Source organism: Monodelphis domestica, chromosome 4, assembly GCF_027887165.1.
Source record: "Monodelphis domestica isolate mMonDom1 chromosome 4, mMonDom1.pri, whole genome shotgun sequence".
Classification (NCBI taxonomy): Eukaryota; Metazoa; Chordata; class Mammalia; order Didelphimorphia; family Didelphidae; genus Monodelphis; species Monodelphis domestica.
Genome location: NC_077230.1, coordinates 350175683 through 350188283, shown reverse-complemented (window position 1 = coordinate 350188283; position 12601 = coordinate 350175683). Strand labels below are relative to the sequence as shown.

Below are 12601 nucleotides of genomic sequence, written 5' to 3'. Positions count from 1 at the left end.
ACTTAGGGAAACAAAAGAATGCAAAGATTATGCCCTTAAGACACTGCCATGAACAGCTAAAGCAACACTAGCATTTTTCTCAGGGTATTTAAGGAAGTCAGAAAATTTAAAAAAGGGGGTTAATTCCTTCTTATTGGATTAAACCCTTCAGTACTTGGTGGTGAGATAACATGGGCTAAAAGTCCATGAATTAAGTGCTAGAGAGAAACTGGTTGTGTTGGGAGGCTGACACCCTTAGCATTTAGTTTTGGGCCTCTTGCAACCTCCTGTTGTCATTGTAAGGGAGAGAGAGAGATCTTGGTTTGGAGTCACAGCTCATGCTTTTCCTGAACCCAAAGACTAACAAGCACCAGGCTTAAAGAGCTGATGGTGAAGCTAGTTGTAGTCAGCTCTAGCTAGCACTGTCCGTATGAATTATATCAGCTAAACTTGCTCCCAATTTCTCCTCCATTGACAATGTAGTCACATGAATAACAAAGATAGGCCATTCAATACTCAAAGCAGTCCTGGAAAGAATGGATAGTGTCATTATTGCCATTTTACAGATAAGGAAACACAGATCCAGAGAAAGAAGCTGACATCAAAACAACACAATTTGGCTTGCCATTATGCTGTCCACAATGTAGACACAGACACATATCCATATCCCTTTTCTGCAAAGTATTCTTGAACCTGAAACTAGTCCCTGCCACCAAGGGGTTTCCATTCCCAGAATGAGCCAAGAAAAATTCACAGATGCAGAAGAAAGGAAAGAGAAACAAGAGTCCTGGAACAATCTGCTCTGTGGGCGAGGATCTCCCCTTCTGTCATAACGAGCAACTTTCTGGGTTTTCCTAGAAACCCATGGGACCATCTGTGGAAATGGCTTCATTGTCCTCTGTATCTGGCAGAGACACTAGAGCAGATTGGGAGCCATGCCCACTTCTACTGATGGAGAAAAGTAGTCTGCCTGTTGTCCTACCTAAGCTTCATTATAGGATGGTTTGTCAGTATTTTACAAAATTCTGTTCCCTTTGGCATACCTAAGAACTTCACCAACGGGCCCTGTTCTGAAGGATGGCTGCCAATACCACACTAGGACCCAATAAGGTCTGCAGAACAGTGAACTGGCATTTCTTCTCCAGCACTACTATAGCTCAGTGGGGCATGAAAACTCTGTCCACTCTATATAGATGTGTGAGGGCTGCCTCAAAGTATCGGTTATACATCGTGTGTTATTTGGTTGAACAAGCATTTCTTAAGTACCAAATCCATGGAGTCGTGTGATAATAACATCTACCTCACAGGGCTATTATTGAGATCGAATGAGATCATGTCTGGAAAGGGTTTGGAAAATTTAAAGCCCTGAATAAATCAACTAGTTATTATTACTCAGTGCTAGGGAAGGTATAAAATTGAGGTAAGATGGGCTCCCTGCTCTGATAGGCCTTAAAATATAATAGGTAATAATTGCTTACATTTACCATATAGCACTTTACATATATTATCTTGTTTGATCCACGCAACAAGCTTGTGAGGTAAATATCATTATCTTAATTTTATACATGTTGAAGATCAAGCTCTAAGAGGTTAAGTGATTTGCCCAGGGACACACAATTAGTAAGTGGTGGAGCAAAACCTCTAACCCCAGATCTTCTGGGTCCCAAAACAGGCTTCTTTTCCCAGTACTATAACTGTAATAGTTGAACAAATACAAGAAAGCTATTTGGCCTCCCAATCTACCTACCACACAAAAAGAGTCAGGATTTCAGAAGATTTAAAAATAGGGAGGAGGTGGTATATATATACGATACCACCTACCTTTCTCTACTGCAAGCTGAGAGATAGTCAGGTTGACTGACCCTGGGTTTGGCCCCTTGGCCACAGTTCAGACCCAGAGCAACAGAAGCTGAGGTAAAGTCTGACAGAGACTCAAAATGTCTTTTCTCAGTAATCTTTTCAATTGGAAAGTGTTGGGGGAAGGATTTCCAGTCACTAGCAGGAAAAAGGTGGGTAACCCTCAGGAGAAAGTATTAACCAGCCTTCTCCAGCTTCTCAAAACTGAGAGACCAACTGTTCTTCAGAAGGAACCTTCTGACTTCTCTAGATTCCAGCCTCCTGGGGCCTCTCCCCCAACAAGGAGAAAGATTCAGCCTGGTGCTTTTTCTTATGTCCCAGCCTCAGTCACAAAGCAACATACTTCATTTCATTTGTTACCAACAGAGGTTGGTAACCAGTATTTGGTTTCCAATTCCTATATTTTCTAATAAAGTTCTCTTCAAAATCTCAAAGTTTCAAAAGATTCTATTCATCAGTAAGAGTTCCCCTACACTAATACCAATTATAGTTCCTCCAGACATATATATTAGTTGCTATGTTAGTCAAACAATTTAATCATCCTGTTAAGTAGTCTCTCTATTCTTAGTGACTGGTTTTCTGATGACATACATAGTTCAACAATAGATGGGTTTTCAAAACTTGGTAAAATCTGCAAGAGTCTTTGCTCCATGGGCACAATTTTGAGAAACCTGGGTTAACTCTACATAAGACACATCAGGACTTTAGTGGAATACAACAGGGTCATTGTAACAAAATTCAATGACATACAAGTAGCCAAGGATTATGGGGTTAGTGGTTGATATTCTTTGTTTTAGCAGTTGAAAGCTGGACTGTGAAAGAGGCACTGCAAAAGCAAGTTAGATAACTATCAGTAATATCAGTTTTATTTTACTTTCTTCTCCCTACACCTCCAAGAAGGATTCAAAGAATGGAAAGCTGCTGCTCAGCGTCTAAAAATGTCCTAATGGACTCATAGGAAGATGAACAGAGCTGCAAAAACAAATTTAAAAACTTGGACTTCTTTCATATCACAACCCTCCATGCCACAAACTGATCTCTTCTCAGTTCCCTAAAACATGCCAAGAGGTCTCCCAACACCATGTCTTTATTTATACTCTTCCTTTTGCCTAGAATGTCCTCTTTTTATTGAATTTTTAGCATCCCTTTAAAACCAAATCTTTAAGCCACCTCTTTGGGAAGCCTTCCAATGTCTCTCCACCATTGTAGTAATAATGACTGACCCTCCCTTTCATGCTCACCACTTCTATGCCTCTCTGATAAATTTATTACAAAATTTATGTACAATTTTTACTATGTCTTAATACTCCTAGGACATTGGGAATTCCATAAAAACTAATGGGAATCTTATTAAAACTTTTTTTCCTACTCATTTCCAAGCACAGTGCTCTGCACACAGTAAACACTTATTAAATATTTGTAGAATGAATGATAAAAGAAAATGAATTTAACAGGAGAGGTTGGCAACATATGGTATGCAGACCAAAGGTAGCATTATCAGATAATTTTTTGTGGTTGAGATTGTGAAAAGAGGTGTATATGGTTATATGGTTGGACAGAGAATACCTAGTTTGTCACCGCCCTCCTCTTTCTCCTCCCTCCAGACTGTCCACTCCCACCCTGACTCCCTAGATGGTCAAGAGCCTACAGTCCAGGGCAGTTTCTGCCCAAAAGATTCCAAGTTCCTCCACCCTCCTCTCAGGGGAGTCTGCTACCACCCCCACCCTCACCCCAGAAAGGGGTATACAAAGGCATGACATGCTGCTTAATAAAAGTGTTTGACCCCTGGGGTAACCTCTCTGGGCTCCACCTCTCCAAGGATTACAGGGTAAATTCCCAAAGATCGTGATTCTTATGGAAGCTGCTCACTGTTGACAAGAAGGATCCTGGGGCCTCCTTTGGAAGTGACATGGTAACTGCACTGAGTGAATCCTGAGAAGGGAGAAAGAAGGCCCATGTAGACTGTGCTACTCCTGATCTTTAAGATAAAAACCTAGAGAGGATCTACCACAAGGAAGCCAGGGATTTGCCAGTGATTCTATTCCCAAAAGGCCTTGAGATTCCTCAGTAACTTGCCAAATGAAAGGCTCCAAAGGATCTGCATCATGACAGACTCTTCTAAGCAGATCTTTGTAGATGGCTTGGACATTCTGCACAGGAAAACTATATTTTCCTCTCCAAAAGGAATGCCCTGAGGTCTTTCAATTGGTGCTTTCCAGTGCTTTTTCTTATACTGCTTGCATTAGGCAAAAACGGCCTGAACCTACTTCACTATCTGAGTCTCTAATTATGACCTATTATGAAAGGGATCCAAGTTTATGTTATCTCTACATCTAGTGATGAGTAGGAATAGATGATTCCCAGGGCTTCCTTCTAGCCATGATGCTCTATAAGTCATCATGAAGAAGGGCAATAGTAATATAGCCCACATTTCTTTAGGGTTTTATGGTTTACCAAGCATTTACCTCACAACAACCCTGTGAGGGAGGCAGTACAATGATGATTATCCCCATTGTATAGAGGAGAAAACTACCTCAGAAAGTAAAATCTAAGGTGAATGCCATGGTCACATAACTAGTTACTGGCAGAATCAGGACTTATACCTAGCTCTTCTAATTCAAGACCCAGTGCTCTTTCCACTAAGCCAGGATTCTTAACCTGGGATTTTCAAAAATAGTATAATTGCATTTCAATGTTTTCATCTACAGTTTTACATATTTTGTTTTGTACATTTAAAGACATTTGGAGAAGGGGTCTATAGGTTATATTAGACTGCCAAAGGGGTGCATGGCACACAAAAAAAAGATTAAAAAAGACTCTCAGTACTAGCTCATGATGCTTCAGGAAGAATCTGAAACACTGGGTAAACCCAGAGGATGACTTGTTTTCAGAATGCATTATCTAGTTTTTCTTTGTTCAAGCACCACTTTCTATGTGAATTCTTTCCTGATTATGACTCCAACTGTTAGTACAACTGACAACCTTAAATTTCTTGAAACTTACTTTGTATAATTTTGAATATGTTTATGTGTGTACATTTTTTCTGCCTGCCCTCCCTACTCCTACCTCCATCCCCCACCATTGGTATGCTCCTCGTGGGCAGGGACTATTTCATTTTTGTCTTTGGGTCACCAGTACTTAGCATAGCATCTGGTGAACAGTAGCACTTAGTACTTGTTAATTTATTGAATGATTAATTGAAAGCTGATCTTCCATCATACTTAGGAAGGTGCCAAGTTATTTTATGTCTATGTGCACATACTAATAAATGAAATATTAGGGAAAGTGAGGGATGCCCAAGGTCCATATCTATTAATCATCTGAAGTTAACAACAGGAAAAGCTTCCTTTATCAGTATCTCTGGACCATTCTGGGACAATTGTAAAACTGAAGCATCATGGACAGGATCACAAGGCTTAAGAAAGGCAGCTTAATTGCAGAAGGAAACTGGACCCTGACTGAGAGCAAACAATTGCTGTGGAAGCCCAGCAAAGCAATTAACTGAGAACTGTCTGTGTCTATGTTCTGTATCTATATTTGTTGATGTGTATACTGGGGGTCTATTGCTGCCACTGGCCTTTAGAACCCCAGGGAAATAGACATTCCTTTTACTATTTCTACTATCCTATATCCTTCTGACATTCTATTTTAGCCTCTGCATATCCACCAACATGATACAGTTCTACCTCAGATGGTAGGGATGAGTCTGCAGCAAATACAAGTTCTCTGAGACCACACATATATTCCTCTCCCAAACCCCCTTCAAAACAAAAGCAAACAAAAAGTCTCAACTGAGCACCTTGGATGGTGAAGTTGGGGCAGAACTGATCATCTAATCGCCTCCCTGCTAACCTCTTAATTTTACAAACAAGTAAAATGAGGCTCAGAGAGGAAAAAAAGGTTTGCTCAATGTCACTGGGAGACAGTAGAATAATCCCAAATTTTAATGCATGCAAAACCCCTTCTCTACCACCCATTCCATTATGTTCTTATTTCAGTGCTTGGTAGCATGAGCAATCGAAACATACAAATCAGAGACCTTAAATAGGAAATAGTTCAAACCCCTCAAATGTTAAGAGGCCTATCCTAATCCTCCCAATTATCAATACTCTCCCCCAACAAATTACTTTAAAATTACTTTGCAAATATTTTTAATTTGCTAATCTGTGTATATGTTGCTTCCTTTCCTTCTTAAAGGCAGGAGCTATTTGTTTTGGTTACTACATCACTAATACTTATAATTATACCTGACATTTTTTTTTTTACTAGACCTGTGATTTCAACAGTATAGTGAGTTCCCAGTGAGGAACTTCCTCAGTCAATGCAGCTGGGTACCTTCTCCTCAATTTATGGTCTTAGAAAAGTTGCCTGGGGGAACTGAGAGGTTAAATGACTTACCCAGGATCACACAAGCAGTATGTATCAGAAGAACTTGAACCTAAGTCTTCCTGACTTAAAAATCCATTTTCTATCCACTACATCAGCCTGACCAGCACATTTAATAAATACTTGCTGAATGAAGAAACCAAGGTGGGAAAGGGAAAGTGGTTTACACATAGAAGTAAATAGTAGAGCTTGGGATTTGAACCCAGGTCCTCTGACTCCAAATTTAATGTTCTTAATATAACACTATGGTAATCTCCAAAGTACCTGCCCTTGAAGAACTTATGGTCTATTTGGGGAGACAAGAATAACAAACATAAAGAAATAATGAATATAAAAAGCAAGACAGACTATAATCAAGTACCAAAAATAATTCAGTACACAAAACATATGCCTCTAAAAGTTCAAAGGAAGAGAACAGTTGGTTCCACCTGTACCTGAAAAGGACACATGATCTCTGTCACCAGCTACTTGAAGGGCTGTCAAATGGAGAAAATTAGGTTTATTGACCCCAGAGAGCAAAATGAAGAGGAATGGGCAAAAGCTACAGGAAAGCAGATTTTAGCTGAAAATAAGGAATTTTCAAGCAATCAAGCCTAAAGTAGAAAAGAGTGACCCAAGCATTAGTGATTCTCATGTCACTGGAGGTTTTCAATATGAGGCTAAAATGCCTGCTTGTTAGGAAAAGAAAGAATTCATACTTCAGGTATAGATTAGAATAGATGTTCTCTGAGGGCCCTTCCAGTTCTGAGATTCTATCATATGAGAGGATTCAAAATATAAATCAAAACTATAAAGAAAAGATGGGTTCAAAAAGTCTAGAGTTTGGGAGCCACTGAGCATTGAGGAAAACAGTTTTATTCACCTCAAGTTATTACAAATTAGAAAGAATTCCTCCAAAAATGGTTAAAACAAAATAAAGTTTCGTATCTTAAAAGGCAAGATCCAATTACTCTAGAACTGTCTTATGTACTTTCTTTCCCTAATGAGGCAAGATCATGAGATATCATCCACCAACCACATGGCACCCTGAGGCTGAAACCAAGCTCTGTGGAAATGATAGTTTTCTCCACATATCTAGAAATCCTGGCTCATATAATAAACTCCATCAAACTATAGGCTCCTAATACTGCCAGGTATCCCCATTATTAATCATGTGGCCTCTTGAGCTCAGAAATTGCCTTTTTATCAGGAGTCAGGACCATCTAGTTTATAGGCATGCTCTCATTGGTTCAGATTGGCAAGAAAGAAACACAAGTTTGCCATCAGCTAGGCTGAATCAAGCTTCTTCTCTCAAAAGCCAGAGACTTTTACTCATTACATAAAATATAGATAGTAGGCCTTGGGAATCATGGAGACAGCCAGCAGTAGAGGGTGGGGAATAGGAAGGCAGGGTAGCTGAGGCCATGGAGAGATAGGCATTGCTGGAAAAGAACAGCTCATGGCAGGTGCAGGCAAGAGAAGAGTGGCAGCTTTTGTATGATTTTTGAATGGTCTGTGCTGTCGAGCTTTTTTGTTGTAGTAACATTCTTCTAAAGAGAACATTTTCTTCCTCTCTTCACTGACATCAAGATGTAGCACAAAGTGGAAAAAAAAGGAGGGGACAGTAAAAACATCTTTAAAAGTCACAACCGACAGAGACATTTGCTTATAACCACTTCCTGCCCTAATCATTGGGTTATCTGTGCTACATGTAGCTCACTGCTAGTCTTAACTCTGATATCAGCTATGCAGGCTTGGGTATTTACTTTACTTCAATCTCAATAAATCTCAATTTGTTCACCTGTCAAATGGGAATAAAGTTTTGTATCTACTTCACAGGATAACTATGATGAAAATGCTTTGTAAATACTAAAGCACAGTGCCTGGCCCACAGTAAATACTATGTAAATGTTAGCTATTATTATTATTACCATAAAGTATCATAGGAGCATAAAAGATTATTATCATTATTGGATACATTCTGTATTCAGAGCATTGCTCTGTTGATAGCTGGAGCTCAAGTCAGCTATAGGTTGAGAGTCAAATTCATAGAGGTGGTGGCTGATGGTCATCAAGAGGAAGTATACACCAAGAGAAGGAAAATCAGCAAAGGAATGAACCTATGTCTAAAAAAAGTCAAAGAAAAAGAAGATGAAGAGTTGGCAAATACCGAGAAGTAGGAAATGAACCAAGAGAACTCAAAGTCTCAGAAGCTGTGGGAAGACGGAGTGTCCAGCAGGAGTGAATAAACACAATCAGATAGCCTAGCTTCTAACAAAAAGGTCAGATGGCACACCTTGGGCTACCTGAAACAAGGTGTCCCCTTTCTGCAATAAGCAATTCCATTTGTTTGAGTTAAATTTGGCTTTCAAGAGCCATTGATGCTTGAAAGTGCAAAGCAAAAATCACAACATTCATTATGTTACTTCTCAACTCAGGAGTCCTTAATGGTTTCCTAATACTTTTTATAAGTTTTAAGCTTCAAGATCCTCCTTGATATGGTACTTGAGTACAAGGACCAAACCTATCACCTAAAATTCCACAATACATTCCTGCCTCTCAAGTAAACTAACCCCCATTTCATCCCAAATATAAACTGGACTTGTCCTTGTCTCCATACTGTTGCTTTCACAGTCCTCCCACACTTTGAAAGACTTCCTCTCTAGCCACCTAAAACTTTCCAGACTTGCCTCTTCCATGAAACCTTCCCCAATAATGCAGGGGACCTGTCCCTCCTCTGAGAGCTTTAACATTGTGTGTCCATATCAAAATCCCAAAACCTCAGAATTCTTGGGATGATTTGTCTAGCCTTGTCACCCTAGTCCTATACGGGTATAGTTGGTTTTTTTGTAGGAATTTATATTTTTCTCACTATATTTCATTCAATTTGTTTCATGTTCTTAATATGTCTAAATCTTTTGGTAGCCTATTAAACTAGATCATATACAGCTTCATATGGTTATTTGTTTCAGATGTGTACTTCCTTTCATCAGCTTCTTGAGGGCAGAGACTATGCCTTCTTGTTTGGGCTCCTCTGCATAGCAAACGTCTAAGAACATGCTTAGACAGTTGTTCATGACATTCTTGTTGCCTAAATAATTTAGTCATTTGCTGAACTATCTCCTCCATTCCTAACTCAGGCAAAAACTGTTAAAAGCTTTTGTGAGTCCCTCAGGCCCCAGAGTCCAATGTCTTGGCTCCTGGCCACAACCAGATTAGGCTCTCCACCCAATTATAGCTAGCTGGCCTTCCCACTATGCACAGATAGGAACTCTATGATGTAGCCTAGCCCAGAGGAACAGGTCTTTGGATAAGATTTGTAAGCCCTATAGACAGAACTGGAGAGAAATCAGTACTTTGGACTTTAAAAATCTATCTTCGGTCTGTCTCATTAGAAAGGTAGCACCTCAAATTTTCAGAACTGTGGTGAAATAGGTACTATACTACATTTCTGTTGTGATTATGGATCAGAGCAAACATTTTGAGAAGCAATATGGCAATTAGTAATGAGTCCAAAGCTGATCATACATCTTATAACTTTATAATTCTCTTAGTAGGATTTTATCTAAAAAACATTATAAAAAGGAAAAAAGGCCTATCTGTACTCTGTAATAACAAAAAATTATAAACAATGTATATTCTCCAGCAGTAAGAAAACTGCCAAATAAATTATGGCACATTAATGTAATAGAACATTACGATGTTTTTTAAGATATGAAGTATACAAGAAAATATTGAAAGACCTACATGAAATCTTATAAAGTAAGATCACTAGATCAGAACTATATTCATACCAACTACAGTCAGGAGAAGAAGAGGAGGAGGAAGAAAGGTAGTAAAGGAAAATAAGGAAAGGAGGAAGGAAGAAGCCAGAAGTACCAGAATGTCACACACAACAGAAAGAAGGCATAGAACAAAAGCATTGTCTTTGCTTATTTGTTCATTCATTTAGTTCTACCTTATTGCTCTGAAGAGTTTTATTAAGATTGTGTCCCTTACCTTGCATGTCTGATTATTTGTTTTTGTTGACAATTATTAAGCTTATAATAAAACAAAAATGTTTATGAAGACCTCCAGTGACAAAAAAATGATTATTCCCTACAACAGGAGCCCACTGTCAGATTGTTCCAATAAGTCTTTCCTTTTGTTAAGGCAAAATCTGACTTCCTGAGTCAGTAGAGAATAGTGGATTAGATTTGGAGTCAGAAGATCATGAAATTATAAGCTACATTAGAACTCCTAAATTTTATATCTCCCCCACCTCTGTACACAAAGGATATTTAGTCAGTATTTCTGCTCAGTGCATAAATGATTAGGTTTAAATCCCAGCTCTGCTATTTATTATCTGTGTAACCTCTGGCAAGTCACTTCCTTATGAAAAGTGCAATAGAGTGGAAAGTGTGCTGGATTTGCAGTCAGAGGATCTGTGATGAAATCCCAGCTTTGTCACTTACTACCTCTGTGATTTTGGGCAAGTTCTCTAGGCCTCAGTTACCTTATCTGTAAAATGAAAGGGTTGGACTAATGACATCTAAATAGTGTAATCTTCTTTGGCTACCATCCATTTCTTTGCCCCCACCTTCCTAGTTCTTCCCTTTGAAACCACACAGAACAAGTCTATGTGTCCCCAATATAGTCATTTAAATATTAGAAGTTACCTATCATAACCCATCCTTCAAGTCTTCCTCCAGGTTCCTCATATTTTCAATATTCACTACCAGAGTCAGTCTCAAGATCCAAGCTCCTCATGTAGACTAGGGAATGCAAATGTAGTAACAGGAACTGATACTATGTGCCCTGTCCTCTGACTGCTCAGCTATATATATGCTCAAATCTTCATGCAGATCAGAACTTTATTTCAACAGAGGAGTAAGACTGTCAAAAACATCATTTTAAGAAATATCTGCAAGAGGATTTTTCCTCCTTTAAACTCTAAAAATTCTGCCTGATAGGTTATACAATTCATTTGACACTTTGCAAAATCATAATTACATAATCCTTTTCATTTTTCAAGTGTGAGAATGTTGTCCCACAGGCAAAATTGTAAGATTCTTTCAAACCTTAGGGCTTCTTGTCTGCTTCTCCTCAGGTAATCCCCTAATTGCCTAGTGAGTGATAATAGCCTCAGGTCAAAATGCACTCAAACTGATTAGACTGACAGAATGACCAGTGTAAAGCTAATTCTGTGCATTGCCTTTCTCAGAAAGGTCAAGGGGTTCTGGGAAAAACTGGTCAAAATCTATTGCTTTGGGGTAGCCAGCCCAGCAATAAATGATCTAGTCAGCACTCTGGACTATCTGAAACAAAGACTGCAATACTGGGCTACAGAGACACTGTGCTGTGGGGTAGTAGCTATCAATCAGCAAATTCCCAGGTCTACCAGGTCCCAAGTTCCCAGAGAGAACTCAAAGAGCTGTATGCCATCATAATGTCCAGCTGGATGGTGCCACCCTACTCCACCCAGGACATAGCCTGACTACTCTTCAACAGAAGTCATCCTGCATTCCCTCTGTCTTCAGGACTCAGCCTCACACATAAGGCAAAGGCAAAGGAGGAAAGCTGGAAAGAAGATCAAGAGCAAGAAGACATGATGCAGGAAGAGACGGGAGGGTGGGGATTTATCACCTCATCACTCTCTTCCACATCCACGTTTCCGTTGGCGTCATCATCCATCTGCTTGTGGATGTTTCGGATGGCCTCAAAGCTGAGCTGCTCATCCTCATCGTGGCACAAGGGCTTGTCAATCCTGCAGAATTCTGTCAGAGGGAAAGAAAGAGGCTACTGTCATATCCACATGAGCCAAAGGTAGGATGCAGATCTCTCCAGCCTGCTACAACAGCAGAGATTTCCTTCCTTAGAACTCCCACAGCATTTTCTGTCACTGATTCACAGATTTTGGAAGGACTAATCCAGTTTGTACATGAATGGGAATCCCCTTCATAAGATCCTTGACAAGTAGTCAGCCATTTTCTGTCTGAATACTTCCAAAGATTAGTAACTCTTCAAAGCAGCCCCTTCTGTTTTACCCAAAAAGCACTTGACAACAGGTAGTTAAGAAAATCTGGGCAGTGATATGGTGAAGTGGAGAGAGTATGGGGCCTGAGTCAAAAAGACTCAGTGAGTTCAAGTCTGATTCAGACACTCTATTAGCAATGTGACCCTGGGCAATACAATTGTTTACCTCAGTTTCATCATCTGTAAAATGAGCTAGAGAAGGAAATGGCAACAAACTATTTCAATATCTTCACCAAGAAAACACTCAAAGGGGTCACAAAGAGTCAAACAAAACTGAAAAACGACTAAACAACAAGTCTGAATCTCATTAGCTAGCCTATATAAGCCTCTCAAGGGCTGAAACTATAAGTTGTTTTTGTTTTTGTTTTATTTCACTCAGCATATT

General features: G+C 39.4%; 1 protein-coding gene across 12 annotated transcripts in view; it reads right to left on the bottom strand.

Annotated features, from left to right (window-relative positions):
- STIM1 (stromal interaction molecule 1) overlaps window positions 1–12601 on the bottom strand; it is a 251736-nt gene that overhangs the window by 125794 nt on the left and 113341 nt on the right. For 6 of the 12 annotated variants that reach the window (XR_008911450.1, XM_056795062.1, XM_056795069.1 and 3 more), the window contains exons 2-3: window positions 11827–11957; window positions 3706–3768 (exon numbers count right to left, since the gene is read on the bottom strand). Coding sequence is in view for 10 of the 12 variants with exons in the window: in XM_056795062.1 (XP_056651040.1) it covers window positions 3706–3768; window positions 11827–11957 (194 nt within the window). In the remaining 2 variants the exon portion in view is untranslated. The remainder of the gene's footprint in view (window positions 1–3705; window positions 3769–11826; window positions 11958–12601) is intronic. The other 6 variants (XR_008911451.1, XM_056795066.1, XM_007491084.3 and 3 more) reach the window with 1 other exon arrangement.